This window comes from Pristis pectinata, chromosome 28, assembly GCF_009764475.1.
Source record: "Pristis pectinata isolate sPriPec2 chromosome 28, sPriPec2.1.pri, whole genome shotgun sequence".
Lineage (NCBI taxonomy): Eukaryota > Metazoa > Chordata > Chondrichthyes > Rhinopristiformes > Pristidae > Pristis > Pristis pectinata.
The window spans coordinates 2,921,173-2,940,122 of record NC_067432.1 but is presented as its reverse complement, the minus strand read 5'-3'; the positions used below and the strand labels follow the sequence as shown (position 1 = coordinate 2,940,122).

Below are 18,950 nucleotides of genomic sequence, written 5' to 3'. Positions count from 1 at the left end.
TATGATGAAGTGGTAGGTTATTTCCCCCATGTGGGAAGTTCCAGTTACACAATATTACGGTGTGTTTCCTGGAAAAGGGAAGAGAGGAGGGATTTGGAGAGTGCAGGCTCTGGTAGCACAGCTCCTTGTGATTAATTACATTGCAGCAATGACAGAGGACTCTGAACATGTCAGCTACCAGTTTATTATACTGGGGCTATTATGTTGATAAGAGGAAGAGAAGGGGGAAGATATCTTTTTAAAAACAAAGCTGTGTTTGTGAGACAATGGATAGTTTTAGGCTCTTGTAAATTACTGTGTAATTATTATCTAAACAGAGATTGCAAATGAGTGAAGTTCAGAAGGGTCTCTGGGTTCTAGTGTATGAATCGCAAAGAGTTAATAAGCAGGTCCAACAAGTGGTTAAGACGCCATTTTGCAAAAGGGTTGGAGTATAGTTGTACTGAGTTGGTGAGGCCACACCTGGAATAATGTGCACAGTTCTGATCCCGTTACCTAATAAAGGATATGGTAGCATTACAGGTAGTCCAAGGGAGATTCACCAGGTTAATTCCTGGGATGAGATGGTCGTTCTAATAAGGGAGAGTGGATAGTTCGGGACTGTATTCCTAGGTGTTTGCAAAATAAGGGACGAATTTATTCAACCATATAAAATCTGAAGGGGGTCTGACAGGGTGGATGTTAGGATGTCTTCACTAATGAAGAGTCACAAATAAGGGGACACAGCACCAAAATAAGTGGCCAGTCATTTAAAACTGAGCTGCTTAGAAATTTCTTCTCTCAGCGGGTAGTGAATCTCTGGAATTCTCTTCTTCCGAGGGTGGGGTGGAGCCCCGATCATTAGATATATTTAAGGAGGAGATGGATACATATTTGAAAGATCGAGGAATTGAGGACCATGAGGAATTGGCACAGAGAGAAGTAAAGAGTCATAGAGTTATACTGGATGGAGTGTGTCGAACTACAAATTCCAGTCTGGAAATAAGGGATCAGCCAGTTAGGGCAGTGGTAAGAAGAAATTTCTTCACCCAGAGGGTAGAGAATCTTTAAAATTCTCTATCCATAAGGGCTGCGGAGGCATAATCTTCAAATATAATCAAGAAAGAGACAGATTTTTAGATATTAAGGGAATCAAGAGATATGAATGTCTAGGAAAATGGCACTGAGGTAAAAGATGAGCCATGATCTCACAATGGCAGACTAGGCACAAAAAGCCAAATGGTCTATTTACACATATGCTTGTTGTGTGAAAGTTCAGTGGAATCAGGTTCCATTTTAAAAGTCTAATGGATATGTATTTGAGGAGGAAAAATAAACATTGAGGAAAAAGCTGGGGAATGGGACTACTTTGACAGATTTTTGGAGCAACACACACAAAATGCTGGAGGAAAGCAGATGAGGCAGCATCTATGGAGGAAAATAAACAGTCAACATTTCGGGTCGAGACCCTTCATGAGCGTCTCAACTCGAAACAGCAACTGCGTATTTCCCTCCATAGATGCTGCCTGAGTTCCTCCAGTATTTTGCGTGCATTGCTCCAGATTATTTGGACAGATATTTCCTAAGAGCAGACCTGATAATCTGAGTAACCACTGACTGTGGTGTAACACACTTAAAGCCTTTGTACCAACCTTTCTCTAAAACAAATGTTACATGTGCGTCTTCCTGACGTTGTAAAGGCATCTTAAGCAACTCTTAGAAATCCAGTGTAACACTTCATTTCATTTAGCACTGTTCTACATTGGCAAAGATTCAAGAATGGTTCTCTCGGTAATTAATACTTTACCATTTTTGTTTGCTGGTGAGAAGAAACTGAAAACAGGAGAAAAGATGGTTCCCAGTAAGGCAGTTCGCGGAGGGCTAACGACATCACTAACAATCGTTAACTTTCCATTCTGTTTACTTCTGTAACCTCCAGTCTCTTAAAAAAATAAATAGTAAATTTAAGTTGCATTGTCATTATTATATATACAGTATATACAGTAGGCAAATGAAAATGAATATAAAATGCTGTTCAACTCTTCCATGAGAGGCACAGTAAATCACATAGGTGGGAAAGGTTCCATCATGTAGGAGATAAAGACGACTACATTTCCTAAATTCCAAAATTTAAGTATGTACATTTGGTACGTCACTATTATTTGACTGTGTTTTATCTGTGGCTTCGTATACATCCTTGTTCAAATGCACATTTGTATAAGCATAATTAAAGAAAACTAAAAATGTTGCTTATTGGTTCATAAGCACCTTAACACAGTAAAGTATCTCATACCTGTTGTAATGGCCTTGTATATCAATTACAATGAATCTTTCTGTACTGTGAAAATAACCAGGAATAATCTAAACAACAGTACTGGAATACATCTGTACACAACAATTGCAGATTTGTACAAAACACATATCTCTATAAGTGCACATGCTTAGAGCCTTGTTAAAGCCCAGTAACAACATTTAATGTTTCTAAGTACTGATGGATGTTAGGACTGAAAAGAAATCAAACAAACAGAACCAAAAATTAATTCTGCACCACACATTACCTTGCATTCTTACCACTATTAAAGGGTCATAACATTTAATGACAACATTTATAAATTAGTTAAATGTATAATGTAATTGATAAATTTTAATCCTAATTCAGATCTCCTGTCCAATAGGTATTTATTTATTGCCAGGCTATTACACTTACTAGTTCAATCCTTCAATTCTGCACCAATATCCAATGCAATGCTCTTGTGGATCAACTGCCCTCGTCAGTCCCCAACTTCCTCCAGCCAATCTCCCACTTCAGAGCTACTTCAAGTAAGGCCAACCATTGCCCAGCCATATAGTCAAGTGAGCTGATGCCTTTCACACAATAGCAGAAACCAGAACCATCTGGGCGACCCATCACTATCCCTACACCTTCACCAGGTGGAAGAATTCATTACTTGTAAATCTGGAATTAATTATGGCAACATAACAGTTATCTGACTGACTGAACATATAAAATAACCACAATGAGTGCTAACTCAACATGTGGAATCACTCACTGAGACTATATGTGCAAAGCATATAAAGCGAGAGGCATCTAGCAAGGGAAAACATGTAAAATGTTAAACAAGGGAGAAACAGGCAAAGAGCACAGTAGAAAAGAAGTGGGGAGGAAGAGAAAGTAAAGAGACAGAAGAGTGGAAGCATAGTTTTACCTTTGTTTGTGAGCAAAACTACAGAAGGTCAATCAGTTTCATAAGAATGATTCCATTTTACTTTACAATCCAGAGAAGGTTTGAGCTTTCTTTCTCAAAACACCAATGGTCTATAATTGATCTATTCAAAATCTTGGAAGTCTCAAATTAACCTCCAGATTTTATTGTCCAAAGTGCAAAATTCCAACCAAAAACACTTCCAACCTGAGTTACTGGGCCATGATTTCCCCAATAACAAGTTCTTAGAAAAAAGCAGAGTTTAAAAACGTGTGCTACAGTTAGATAGATACTGCACTTATGGGCACATTACCAGACTATGCTTTGAAACTGAGCATGAAGTTGCTCAGAACAAATATAACTCACTTTTAACAGAACCTTAACTATCACTGAAATGCAGAAGAAAAACTTACATTAAAAATCTTATGTGAAATTTCTAGCAAATTAAGTTCCAAGGCTGGAAGCATTATTCACAACTGTCAAAAAATACAAGATCGATACTTTTCATTAAGCAAATTGGAGAGGAAACTTTGTTTAACAGCTCAAATAATGCTGGGACAGTGTTCAGAGGTGTCAGTTGATGTGCAGACCATCTGTATGCTTAGTGATTCTATTCTCAGAAGTAAATGCTCTTTTCAGATTGTGCAAAGCAAAAATTCTGCAAAAAACTGACTTACTAAAAAGAACTTAGCAATTGTGGAAGAAAATGCTGTGGAGTGTTTTATTTTTCATTCCAATGCAAACAAATGAAATAGAAGGCACAAAAATTTCTATGAAACAGCCTTGGTTATTGAATACAAGGTCAAACTCATGTACCATCTCAGCCAGGCTAATGTCTGACCAACACACCAGTTTCATTCATGTGGGTGGTGATACAATTTCCCAACTGAAATCTTTCTTATGCAGATCAATTATAACATGCACAGCACAGTATATGATCCTGAGATTCATACTTAAAGGGCATGAAGCTAATTTTAACAAATTCAGTTTCAAGTGGTTACAATATCAGACCATCAGTCACTTCCTGTAGAGACTCTAACTTTCCACTCTGAGTGTGCAATACAAATACTATATGATCTTTCAATCTCAGCAGCTCTTTTTAATAGGCAAGCTAAACTTATTCAATTCTTGTCTTGCGAAAGGTGCAAAAGGCAGATTTCTTGAGCTGTATCTGAATATTCCTCAGACCGTATGCATTTGACAGGAACATCCAACTGGAGCTATTGCTGGGACAACCTTTGTTTCCAGTTGGAAGTGGCTCAAGCACCAGCTTGCCAGCAACATAAATCTGAGCAAAGGATTTTGTAGTCTTTTCATCAGTGGGTGCCCCAACCATTCAGGGATGCAGGTCCACAGAAATTCCTTGGTGCAACAGGACAGCTGGGTGGTGAGAGGTCTCAAGCTGAGAGAGACTCCAGGCTTTCCCAACATTGTCCATGTCACTGATTGTTCAAAATATCAGTCAAGAAAGGAGAGGTATTTGGGGAAAACAATTAAATCAAGACAGCAACTGGCCCTATTAACTATTTTTTTAATTTTTTGAATTTTCTGCACTTCCTTTCAGATAATTGGCTTGGAAACCCCAGTGGCCTTTCTCAGCTGGTTCCTTCTTCTGGACTGCCCACCCTGAAAAAGGACAAGGTCAAGAATCATCACAATGGGTTTCCATGTTGAATCACCTATGAAATTAAGGAAGTGACATCATCAGAGTGCTCAAGGGCTGAGCACATAACCTCCTCACATGCTGATGATCGCCAAGCAGCTCGGAGTGCACTCCAGAGTCAGCCTGCCGAACTCAGTGAGTAGTTTGCCAAACTTGAAAAGCACCATGTTCTTTGGCATTAAATTACTCAACAGATTGTGCTCAATGTGTAAATCTGTTGGTAGAGTGCTTCCATCTGATGACATCTGGTGAAGGGAATGGTACAAACTGAAGAATCACAGAATGGTTTCAGTAGGGGAGGAGGCCATTCAACCATAGAGTCTCGACTGACTCCAGGCACACCACCCTTCCCACCCTCTCCCCAGTGCCCTGCAAACTTCTTTCAGATACTTATCCAGTTCCCTTTTGAACGTTCTGGTGCATTTGTCTCCACTACTATCCCCAGTACTGCATTCCAGTCACTAATCACTTGTTGCGTAAATAAATTTTTCCTCATGTGATTTTTGTTTTCTTTGCCAACCATCTTTTTGTGACCCTTGGCTCTTGGCTCCTTTAGCAATGACTTCTCTATCTACTCCACACGCTTGGTGATTTTACATATTGATTGGATCTCCTCTCAACCTCCAGTGTCCAAAGAGACAACTGCAGCTTCCCTAGCCATTCTACATAATTAAAGTTCCTCATCCTTGGAATCATCTTAATAAATTTCTTCAGCAACCCCTCCAAAGCCCTTACATCTTTTCCAAAGGGTGGCACTCAGACTTGTGATTTTGTGCTCTTGTACTATACGCTTCTATTTATAAAGCACAGATTTCTGTACATTTTTTGAATCACTTTCTCAACCTGGACTGGCATTTCCAAAGAACTATGCAAATATACCCGATCTTGTGCCTCTTTCAGATTTGTATCCTCTAATTTATAAATGCCTTCTCTTATTCTTACCAAGAAAATGTAACTCTTGAATTTCTCTGTATTAAATTTCATTTATCGTCTATTTGCCTATTCCACCAATCTGTCTCTATATCTTTGAAATCTATTACTGTCCTATATTGTCTCCTGTTGGAAGATCTATATCAGTCTCTTCCAATTACATCACTAAAGCCTCTCCCAAAAATAAAATGAATTTGAACATGAACCAAACAGAACATGGTATACTTAATAGGAAATATAGGATGACTAGAGCAGGAAATGAACGTGCTCTTCTAAATTTAGAATTAAGGTATAATTTTAGGACAGAGCAAACTTAACACCAAGGTGATCTTTACAAACAGCCTATTAAAACAATCTAGGAAATCTTTAATATTGAGCCCGTTTAACTAGACAATTATTCCATGCTTTAATCCGATGACTACAAAACAAAAACAAAGATGTAAAGAATGAGGAAAATAAATTGTAACTGAAAATATAATCACTGGAGACCACATTATACTATAAAAGTTCATAAAAGATATTTTACATCAATAGTAACTCTACTGGATTCATTCTTCTGCAATATAACACAAATTAACAACATGCACTGGCAGGAGTACAATGACATAGCTTCTGGATGGGCAGTGAGAGTTTTGGGACATTGATCCAGCAATGAATTTGAATCCCACCATAGTAGCTGCGAGTTTAAATTCAACCAATTAAATAAATCTTGAATTTAAAAAGCCAGTTTCAGTAATGGTAAAACTTAAACTACCAGATTGTCATAATATTCATCTGGTTCACTAATGTCCTACAGGGAAGGCAATCTGTCCTTACCTAGTTTGGTCTATAGATGATTCCAGACCAACCAGCGTTTTAACTAATTGCCTTTTCAGTTCAGGGTCAATTAGAAATGAACAATAAATTTAAAATTTTTTTTTTAATTTTTAATTTAAAATTTTATTTGCAGCGTGGTAACAGGCCCTTCCAGCCCAACGAGTCTGCGCCGCCCATTTTAAACCCAAGTTAACCTACCCGTACGTCTTTGCAATGTGGGAGGAAACCGGAGCACCCTGAGGAAACCCATATAGACACGGGAGAACGTACAAACTCCTTACAGACTGCGACGGGAATCAAACCCCGATCGCTGGTGCTGTAATAGTGTCGCGCTAACCGCTACGCTACCGTGCCAGCATTATCCACATTCCATCAATGAGTAAATAAATTAGTGAACAAAATGGAAATAAAAAGAGGCAAAAGTTAGAGCAGCACAGATGTGATGCCAAGATCAGATCAGCCATGATCTTATTGAATGGAGCAGGGTTGAGCAGCAATATAGCCTACTCCTTCTCTTACTTCTTTTGTTCTTATTATGTTGCAATCTAATGTATTTGTGCAGTCCACGTAATTACTTTGTTCAAATATGTCCAATTGCATCCAATCCTGGTGATCTCCCTTTACGAAAGGATATGAAGGTTCTGCAGTGGTTTCAGATGAGATATTTCAGTTACAGGGTTAGATTGCAGGAACTAGTTTTGTTATCTTTGAAGCAATGATCACAAGAAGACTTGATAGTAGTGTGCTGCTTTAGAAGGTCACAGTTTTGAAGCTTTGGACAAAAGGTAGAAGAGGGATAGAGGAAATCTTTTTTTATAAATTGCAGATCTTTTTTTGGACACCATTGGCAATGGCAGTATTTACTGTCCATCCCTAACCGTCCCCTGAACTGAGGAAGCAGTTAGATGTCTGGAGTCACATATATGAGAGATCTGAGAAAGAAGGCAAAGCTCCTTCCCCAAAAGCATGTTACTGAAACAGCTGGAACAAGAGTTTTTTAAAAATTCCACTTTTATTCAACTACTTATATTTAAATCCCCAGCTGCCATTGTGGGATCTAAACGCACACATCTAGCTCATCAGTCCAGACTTCTGGCTGCTGATTCAGTAACTTAACCAGCATGTTACCAAGCATAGGGTTATCTGGAACTCACTGCCTGTAGGAGCAGAGGAAACAGAATCATTCAGATTTACAATAGGGAATTATATAGGCACTGGAGGAAAAATAATTTCCAACGCGATGGGGAAGAGCCTAATTGGAGTACTCTGCTAAGAGCCACCAAGACTCCAAGGGCTCCTATATTGTAAGAAATACAAAAAAATAGATACATGCATTTCCAGCAAATGAAAGGAAATGGCCTTCACTGACCTCCATTCACCTGGCTTTTCCGCCTTACTCTGGAGATTTGTTTGTTGGGTTTTGAGCCGGCGTGGGGCGTTGATGAGATCATGTTGTCATCCAGGTCACAATCAAGTTTACATTTTTTCTTTGGAGGATTCTCTGCTTCTACCTGTGGAATGAAGAGTGAAATGACCTTTGATTGACATCACTTGGATTTAACCTGGAACACTGTAGAAGAGTAGGAGAGCACATGGATCCAAAGTTAAAGACACAGCAACTACAAAAAAATGAACACAAAGCATTGTACCATTTCAAATTTCCCAAATTTATGGAAGTATAATGATTCAACTCTTTCTAATTCATGTAAATTATAGATAATTTTAATGCTGGTAATTTAGAAATTAACCTGAATTTTAAACTTTCTCCCCCAGCCACCTTTCATTCCTTTGTACAAAATGCATTCTTCTAAGTATTTTATTCAGAAGCCATCTCAGCAAAATAGCTGCAAATGAGCTCAATAAAACATGGCTTCAATTTACCTTCCCTTTCTCAGGCTTTCCCTTTTCTGAGAAATGGAAAATGATGGAAAAAAAACAAGAATCAGTCATTAACTAATGTTTTCCATTTTCCGTTGCAATATACAAGCCTCTGTCGCATTTTAATTTTAAAAATGAGTACCAGCAGTGAGTGACCAATCCCCTTTCCGTGAGGTTATATGCTGCTGGAAATAAACGACACTAAGAGCATGTCAGATTACCCATGCATTTCACTTTATTAATGATCAAGTGATTGAGTCTTTCATTTAAATGATGCAATAATGCATTATATAAGGGACAGAAAAATACCTGATTGCATTAAATAAATGCCTCTAATTAGAATATATACAAGTCAAAGCAAAGGCACAACACTACTTTATGCTTTATTTTTTCCCTCTAAATTTAATCTTTGTAAAATGTTGTTCATACAAGGTTTTTCCAACAGCTGTTTTTAAAGATGAAGCGCTTGGTTCTAGTTCACTTTAGCAATGTTCCATTTTCTTTAAAATTCTCTCAGATGAATAAGAAATGCACAAAATTTGACAAACTCAATCACAAGCAAAAGCACAAACAATCAAAATTCAAAAGAAAAACAATTAGGCAACGAAAATCCGATTTCTGGACTGTGAGACATCTATCAGTATCAATTGTTCTCTGGTGCATGTATTCAAAATACAGTATAATCAAAACAGACGGGTCCACACTGGCTCTCTGTAGAGAATTCCAATCACATGCTCCCATAACCTTCCAAGTTATTTTCCCTCAAGTGCCACCTAATTCCCCATTGAAAGCCCTGATTAACTTGATATCTACCACCCTCTGGGAAGAAAGTTTCAGATTACCACCACCTTCTGCAGAAAAACATTAATTTCTGCATCCCCACTGTCATCACTGTGAATCTGATCGTTTAACTATCTAGTAATAGCAACTATTTATTTCACATTATTCCATCATGATCTTACATATCTCTATCAAGACTCCTATTAAACTTCTTATCTCCAAGGACAAACCCAGCTTCAGCTGTCTAACCATGCAACTGAAATGCATCATCCAGTATGATCTGTATCATGAGATTATTTCTACACCATAAGTATTCAATTCTGATGATGTGTAATTTGCTTTGTTTAAATACTTTCGCCATTTTCTTGCTGAAAGATTCCCTTCTAACGCTCAACATTCACCAGTCCATGGAGTCATATTGGGTTGTTTGTCTGATCCATCACAGTGGGTTAAAACATTAAGACAGTAAACTTAGCTAACATGCTTTTGAAGTTTCCTTCCTTTCTTTGAGAAAAGCATGGTTTCCACAGGTAAACCATGGAGAACATGCATATAGGGATAGACAGAGTAACAACTCATCTTGAAGTGAGAGTGCAAGGGGGAGAAAAGCTCCCAGGTTTTTAATTCCATAAAATTATCGCAACTAATCAAAAAAAATATTTTTTCATATTTGTGGCTATAATTCTTTCCCTCTCAGCTTGGGTAATGTTGCACATATTAGGATTTTACATTGCCCATTTAGATAAGCTTCATTTTGCTATTCATTTCCCAAATGAGGTAGAACAGTACAGAACACATTGTGCAAACATCTATGCTTCCGCTTTAGTTCAGACTCCAGAATCAAAATATTTGTTTCTCTTGGAGTATTAAAGTTTGTTCTGTCTACCAGCCAAAAGGATCTTACATGCATTGATCAATTCCAAGCCTAATGCCCCTATGGATAGGAGACCAAAATCCAAAACATCAATTAATTGACCAATATACTTACTGAATTAATCACTTAATGTCTAATGTGGGAACTCAGAAAAATTCACTTTCTCTGACGATAGTGAAAGGAATTTTTTTTTTGGGGTGGAAGCGGACTTCACGAACTCAAGAAAGTAAAATGGAAGGCTTCCTTATCCCCAAACTGGAATCCTCACAAAATTAATGAAAAGCTCAAAATCATTCTCCTGTAGACACGTTTATGATCTAGATGTAAGACAGAATATCTTGCATTGTTCTACAGTGGTAAAGGATACCAAAAACTTATTTAATGATCTCTGACAAATTCAGATTTTGACATGTAGGAAGGAAAACTGCAACAGTTCTCTGGTCATACCTTTGTTGCAGTTCCTCGGATAAGTCTTTTAATTGATGAGAGCAAACCAGTTTCCTTCTTCTGAGGTTTTGCCCCCATAATAGGTACCGAATCATCTACATCAGAGCGCTTCCGCTTTGTCTTTGCTGCTCGTGATACATGGACAGAGTTTGTCTGCTGAGAAGCCTTCCGCATTCTCAGCCTCATTCTGAAAGGGTGTCACATGTACAACTAAAGGAAAAGAAAAAGATACGATAATCAAAATTAGTTATCAACAAACCATGAAGATTCAAGGCACTGGTAACCCAGCTGATCAACCTAACTCAACATGGCACCAGTGGAAGTCCAAGTGAACTGGACCACAATCATTCGAACTTCCTACACTCTAAACATTTCCGAATATGAAGGGAAAGTGTTGGTAAAATTTTGTTTTATCACGTGTAAAATAAAACTATTTGGTTATTAGCTGGTGGTTTAATACAGCTCTTTTCTGAGCCCCAAATTCAGTTTACAAATTGTGAATACCTTTCAGGTGATCACAAGATCACAAGATAAGGGAGCAGAAGCAGGCCATTCGGCCCATCGAGTCTGCTCCAAGGAAAAGGGAAAAAGAAATGGGGTGGGAAAAAAGAGAGAGAAAAAAAAACTATTCTAATCCCATTTGCCAGCCTTATCCCCATATCCCTTGATACCCTGACTATTTAGATATCTGTCTATCTCCTCCTTGAATACCCCCACTGATCTGGCCTCCACTGCTCTGCGTGGCAAGGAGTTCCACAATTTCACCACCCTCTGGGTAAAGAAACTTCTCCTCATCTCTGTCTTGAAACTGTACCCTCTAATTCTAAGATTGTGCCCTCTGGTCCTGGACACGCCCACCAAGGGAAACAGCCTAGCCACATCTACTCTATCCTTACCTGTCAACATTTTAAATGTCGCTACGAGGTCCCCTCTCATCCTTCTGTACTCCAGCGAGTACAGTCCAAGAGCCGACAAACGCTCATCATACTTAAGCCCTTTCATTCCTGGAATCATTCTCGTAAATCTCCTCTGAACCCTCTCCAACGTCAGCACATCCTTCCTAAGATGCGGGGCCCAAAACTGCGCACAGTATTCCAAATGAGGCCTCACTAGCGCCGCGTAGAGCCTCATCAACACGTCCTTACTTTTATACACTATACCTCTCGAGATGAATGCCAACATAGCATTCGCTTTCTTAACCACCGATACAACCTGGTGGTTAACTTCTAAGGTATCTTGTATGAGTACCCCCAAGTCCCTTTGTACTACCGCACTATCAATCTTCTCTCCTTCTAGATAATAATCTACCCGCTTATTTCTACTTCCAAAGTGTACAACTGCACATTTCTCAACATTGAATCTCATCTGCCATTTCCTTGCCCATTCTCCTAAACTGTCTAGGTCCCTCTGCATTCTTTCTATTTCCTCTATGCTCCCTACTCCTCCACTTATCTTGGTGTCATCCGCAAACTTAGCCACACAACCATTTATTCCATCATCCAAATCATTGGTTTTGTAATTACAGAAAACACTTGAGAGAGATACCAAAATGTTTTCAAGTTATGGGACATCTGGCTCTAACTTTCTATACAAGGTAGATGCAGTGGAATTCAAGGTACTTATATCAATTTCTCTCAGCCACGTTAAGATCATATCACTAATGCCAGCTTTCTTAAAAAAATTAAAAATTTTTTAGTAGTTTGCTGGTTGGAAATCAAAGATATAGAACAAGAACTAAAATAACAAGTATTGATAGTCTAGACTGAGTGTTTTCAGGAGGTAACTAAGAAGATCGATGAAAGCAGGGCAGTAAACACTGTCTATGTGACCACTGACAAGGGTCCTGCATGCTAGTCAGGTCCATAAGGTTAAGGCAGATGAGATCCAAGGGGAGCTAGCAAAATGAATCCAAAATTGGCTTGGTGATAGGGGACAGGGGGTGGAGGTGGAAGGTTGCTTATTTGATTGGAAGTCTGTAGCCTGTGGTGCACCACAGGGATTGATGCTGCGATTGTGATATTTATCGATGATTTGGACACAGGTAACACAAAAATTGTTGTGGATAACAAGGATGGACATTTAAGGATATGGCAGGATATAAATCAATGCAAAGTTGGGTGGAGCATTGGCAGATAGAATTTAATCCCATCAAGTACAAGATGATGCATTTAGAAAAGTCAAATAGGAGCAGGTCATATACAGTAAATGGTAGGGCTCTTAAAGTGGATAGGGTGGTGAAGAAGGCACACAGCACGCTTGGCTTCATAGGTCTGGGCCTAGAATACAAAAGTCGGGATGTTATGTCGCAACTTTACAAAGTACTGATTAGACCGTACTTGGAGTATTGTGTGCAGTTCTGGTCGCTGCTCTGTATGTGGCTGTGCTAGAGTGAATACAGAGGAGATTCACCAGGATGTTGCCTCAATTGGAGGACTTCAGTTACGGAGAAAGACTGGACAGACTGGGTTTGTTTTCCCTGGAGTCAAAGAAGTTGAGGAGTGACCTGATAGAGGTATATAAAATTATAACAGGCATAGAACAAAGAACATAGAACAGTACAGCACAGGACAGGCCCTTCGGCCCACCATGTTATGCCAATCTAATTAAACTAATCCCTCTTCCTTGCACATTGACCATATCCCTCATTTCTGTACAGAAAGGGTATATAGTCAGTATCTTTTTCCCATGGTAGGGGTATCAAAATCAAGAGGGCCCAGGTATAAGGTGAGAGGAAGGAGGTTTAAAGGGGATTTGAGGGAAAGATTATTTAACACAGAGAGTGGTAGATATTTAGAACTCACCAGAACACACACACAAGAAACATTTAGACAGGCACTTGAAAAGACAAGGCATAGAATGATATGGACCTAATGCGGGCAAATAGGATTAGTCTAGATGGGCAAAAAGGTCAGCATGGATGTGGTGGGCCAAAGGGCCCATTTCTGCGTTGTACAGCTCTATCACTTTATGACATCCAGAGTTTCAGAAATGATTCAAGTAAATGCCCAATGTTTTGAGACTGTGAATCAGAAAAGATATTTTCTCATTTTCACCATCACACTAAATGTGACTTGGGAATGGTCTGTAGCCAGCTCCTATCTCCTCCCTGAAAGGAAAAGAAGGGCAGCTTTGACCCATGGTATCAGTTTTTCCAAGTGCACATTAACAATCCAACTACAGAAGACTACTTAACATATTCCTGCTGCCTAAGAGGTGCCCATCCAAATCAAACCGAAGGTTGATGATCATCCTTGTTCTATTTAATTGTGCTGTGAATTCACATCTATCAGTAATTGGGTAAACAAATGCACTGAGCGTGTTTTACTTGGGAATTAAGAGTCAACATCCAATTTTCATCCAATAGGTATTGCATGGGAGGTGATCTGTGCGAGAGACCAATTACTTGTATTTTTCAGTTCTTGCTCTTGTCTCTGTGTGAAAAATATTTATAGCAGGTCAAGATTTGAACTCATCTGCCACAGTGTTAAAGGGCAATGCTTAACTCTACCTGTGACTGACTGAAACTTATTAAACTGAATCAAAAGAACACATAGACCAACAAACCTATTTTAATTCATACTAAGCTGTGCTAAGTTTTGTCCTGTTATAAAATATGCAATGGAGAATCAGGCAAGATTAATTGTAAATAAATTCTTTTCAGCTATTACCACTTTGCTTTTTCAAAGCCAGAAATTCATGTAGGAAACACTAAAGTGACAGGTAAAATCCAAGGGAATTAAATCTTACTTACAGGTTAAGAAAATAGTGCAGGTCAGGATTGTTGCTTATTTTGGCATCGGGAATGAACAGTATGGAAGCAAGTCAAGTCATGTGATACGAAACCTAGAGAGAAACAATTAGGACTTGGGTGAAGAGTTCAGAATACGCACATTACATAATCACCAACCTTTGAGATAATGTTTTGGTACATATACCTGATCAAGCTTTCTCCCTCATTATCACAAAATTATAATTTGTTTCTCATTAGCTATGTTAACAAGATTAATTGGCAGTAAACATAATGTGCTTGATTTATGCAAGATACAATTTCTGAGAACATTTTAAGGTTACAGTTTTCTACCTTTTATGCAGGGAACTAGGAAAGATATAGACTCCAAAATGTCTCTTCCAACCCTGCTCAATTTCAAACTAAATTACTCATAAGTAGTACTAACAGTAAAATATACTCTTTTTCAATAAGCATACCAATGTTATATAATTCATGTATAATCAGCACACCAGAGGCAAACAGTATGGGTGTGCAAAGGAAAATTATCCAGAAAAATCAATGCAGCAAATAAAAATAAGGGCAATTTCCAGTAATGTGCCTTTCATTGTTTAGGTACAGGAATTGGTTAGCCAATAATGATGATAAAAGCAGCAGCAGCAATCAGAAAAGACTCGCCAATGAAATAAACAGTTCAGATTGTCAATAACTCTCATTATATCATGGTCACCAAAAATTCCAAAGCAATTCCAGCAAAGAGAAGAATAAGGACTGATCTGATAGGTGTGTTTGATGAAAGGGATTAACAGGGTAGAAGGTGTTTCCATTTGCGAGAAAAAAAAGTCAAGGACAACAAATATTGTCACTAATAAATTCCATGGAGAATTCAGGAGAATTTTCTTTGAATCCAGGTGAGAATGATAAACCTTTTACCACAGGGAGATCAAGCAACTGCAGTCGAAACATAGAAAATAAAACCAGGATTCAACCCTTCGATTCAATATGATCAAGGCTGATTCTCAATCTCAATACCATAATCCTGCTCTTTTCCCAAACTCCTTAATGTCTATAAATCTATCTACTTCCTTAAATATTATTCAGCAACTTGGCCCAAACAGCCTCTTGTGGTAGAAAACTGCACAGTTTCACGACCCTTTGAATATGTCCTCCTCTCAGTCCTAAATGTCACCTGAATCCTGATCTCCAGCCAAGGGAAACATTCTTCCTGCTTCTAGTCTGTTTAGCCCTGTCAGAATTTTGTTTGCTTCAGTAAGATCCCCTCTTATTCTTCTAAACTCTAGTGAATACAGGTCTAGTTGATTCAACCTCTCCTGATACAACAGCCCTGCTATTCCAGGAAGGGGAAACTACAAAGACATAAGGGAGAAGTGAGAAGGCCACATTAATGGGATTAGACAGTGGTGTAGGAATGAAAGAATATGTATGTAATAAGTAAGGTTATTTCCAGGTATCCAATCTGGGTTTCAATATATGCAGCATTCACATTCAACCCCACACCTTCGTCTAAAAGGAAATAATAAGCCTCTCCCTAAATTTCCACTCATCCTGCATTGCTGCTCCACGGTTAGACTCAAGTAAACCTAAGTTTAACACCAGATATTTATGTCTAGTTTGTCACTTTGTGATCATGGGAGACAAGTCCAATCCTTTGTCATGTATCTTCCCATCATGACCTTTGGACAATGATCAAGAGTATGATCACTCTCCTTTAATGAAGGACAATGAGATTGGTACTATCCCAGTAAACTTGCTCCTAGTGTCTCAAGCAGTCTGTGTTTAAACATGCTCAGCCACCCACTGATTATAACTAACAACCAAAGCAGAATCTGCTGCTAGCTAAAACTAAAGGGTATTTTCAGGATCAGTTTTACTGTGACAGCACAGTATAGTTGTTACTATATGGGACTTTTCCAGCAGAGTACAACTGCAACTTACGAGCTGGTGCATGAATTTCCCAACAATCACCTTTACGCTCGGGTGTAAATCATGCTTGTACTTACCTCCCAAATCTAGGGTCAATTTTCCAAGAACTACCCTACATCCCTCCTATCAGTTTTCTGGCCCTAATGGCCCAAAACAAGTCTCACCACAGTCAGTAATGACATCTGGTATCATTGTGACAAAAGTAAAATATCCCTCCTTGTCCTCATTCATTTGGTATGCAGCTATTGAATGGCTGACCATACCATCCTCTAATCTCAATCTCCCATTCCTCAACTGGGTGTGATTGTACTCAACAGATTCCATTAGCATCTATCCAATGGTAATTTTGCAGTGGCTTCTCTTTCTGTGCCTGGGTTTGTACCATCGGTGTCAACAAAGGATTTATCCTTGAACCCTTCTTGTTTCTATCTACAGACTGCCTGCCCCTCAGCATTATCACTAAATAAAGTGGCAGTTTCCACAGCTGTGCTGATGACATCTATTTTCTCATTCCACAATCTCTCTCCACCCCTCAGACTGCTTGCCCGACATCCAATGAGAAATTTCCTTCAACTAAATGACATTGGGAAGACCAATGTTATTTCTTTGGTTCATGCCACAAACTGCATTCCCTAGCCATAGACTCCATTTCATTCCTTGACAAATTTACTAAATTGAACCAGACCGTTTGTAATCTTAGCGTTACACGTAACCCCAAGATGTGCTTCAGGCCATATGTCTAAATTATCCCCCTTTTACACGTTAATAATGCCAAATTCAGTCCTGTTTCAGCTCACCTCCTCCCTGAATCTTCAGTCATATTTTGTTGCTCCGAGATGTGACTCCTGGTTAGCTTCCTTCATTCCATCCTCTGTAAATATCAGGTCATCCAAAACTTTGCAGCCTGTGTCCCAACTCACACTTAGCCCCATTTACCCTTCATCACATATTTGTTTACTCTTAACTACTACTGGTTAACCAATGCCACAATTTTAACATTCTGATCCTCACTTTCAAATATGCTTCCCTATTTGAAATATCCTTAAACCCCAAAACCCTCTAATCCTAGCCTCTTTTTCTAAACTTCACTGCTCCATTACTGACAGCTGCCTTTCAATTGTCAAGCCACTAAGCTCAGGAATTCCATACCATCCTACTTCTTGAGCTAGCTCCTTAAAATCTGCAACTGTAACTGAGCTTTAGGTAATTTACTCTAATGTCATCTTTTATGCCTTGGTGTCAGATTTGTTCAAAGACTTACTCCTATAAAAAGCCTTAACAGCCTTGAACTTTATAAAAGCTGCCAAAATCCTAAAGTATGGAAATCCCAAAGGAGCAAAAGAATGATGGGGGAATCTTGTATTACTGCATCAGCATAGGCAACCCACTCACTGATTGTGTAATGTGTATGAAGCCCCAGGTCCAAAGAGTTGGGCACCCTGGTCTCACAAAGTACACTTCTTTACCCCAAGTTCCTCTGTTAGGCTTAGTGATTCTCAATCAATTCTTCACACAAAACTGTACACATACAGTTCATGGAGGTCCAGCGAGTATATCAATAGGTGCAGATTTCTTGAAGAATTAGCAACTTTTCAAATTCTTGTGCACTTGATTGAGGTTGGCTCCTCTTCAATGTATTGGAACAATGTGCACTTTTCACAGAAAAATGGACATAGTCGTGAAATACAATCCTCAAAATACCAGAAATCCTGTGTAATAGAAACAGAATTTGACCGATTTCAGTTATTGCAAAACAGTGGCTCATTTTAAATATAGGGCATCACAAAAATGAAGCACCTTTGTTAGGCTATTTATTGGATTCTTTTTGTGGCTACAAAACACAAACAAGGTTAAAGTTAGAGATCAGTAGGTTTCTGTACGCTGCAAGGATTATAGGCCATAGTATAGATCACATCCACATCTCAGGCAAGACAGATGTATGGATCGTAGTGTTTCTAAGATGCATGGTTTAATCATTCTGATTGTACAAAAATGAATGCAATCTATTAGGTCGTGACATATTTAGCACACATTATAGAATTGTCAAACATCCTAGCTACTTGATTTTGAATGCTGTGTTTAAATGTCAATCTATTCTGCAACAAGGCAGGGTTATCAGTTCTTTATACATTCTCTGATACATAGCTCTGTATCCTAGCTATTTCAATTCTGTTAATATATTTGGTCGAATTGCTGAACTAACCAGCAAAGATAGTGAAATAGGCAGAGCTAAGGGAGAATTTCACCATGCAACAAATGAGTTAGCGAGGATAATTTTATATTAAGAGCCAGTTCAGACCAACAGCATGTTTACATTAATTTACAATTTTTACTGTTTTGCATTGACAATTGTTCCCTCATTTATTTAATGCTAATTAGGTTATTCTGTTGCTGATAGGCTGATCCTCAAGTCTGATAGAGTGCATATTCATCCACCTACCAGATCACTTGGTGGCGCATGGCATATTTCCATCAGCAGAACAGTGACAAAGGTTCTCCGTTCCAACCAAGATCTTGCTACATTTACCTAGATGCTGGAAGGATAAAGGCACATTGGTGCATTGAAGATGCAAGGTCCAGTTAAAAGGACATGACCTGGCATACAAACGCAAACCTGTAAATGTAGAGGAGCAATTCAGCCCATACATCATTATAACTGACAGAAAGCAGTCATTTTGAGGGGAAGGTGCACGTAAAATGATCCCAGAC

General features: G+C 38.7%; 1 protein-coding gene across 3 annotated transcripts in view; it reads right to left on the bottom strand.

The window, feature by feature from the left end:
- The window catches only part of LOC127584074 (CTD small phosphatase-like protein 2), a 70,568-nt gene that overhangs the window by 27,936 nt on the left and 23,682 nt on the right, over window positions 1-18,950 (bottom strand). Inside the window, exons 3-8 of one of the 3 annotated variants that reach the window (XM_052040623.1) lie at window positions 18,682-18,775; window positions 17,772-17,950; window positions 14,322-14,413; window positions 10,571-10,780; window positions 7,961-8,102; window positions 1,787-1,921 (exon numbers count right to left, since the gene is read on the bottom strand). In XM_052040623.1, coding sequence (XP_051896583.1) covers window positions 1,787-1,921; window positions 7,961-8,102; window positions 10,571-10,756 — 463 coding nt within the window. In that variant the 5' untranslated portion in view covers window positions 10,757-10,780; window positions 14,322-14,413; window positions 17,772-17,950; window positions 18,682-18,775. The remainder of the gene's footprint in view (window positions 1-1,786; window positions 1,922-7,960; window positions 8,103-10,570; window positions 10,781-14,321; window positions 14,414-17,771; window positions 17,951-18,681; window positions 18,776-18,950) is intronic. The other 2 variants (XM_052040622.1, XM_052040621.1) reach the window with 2 other exon arrangements.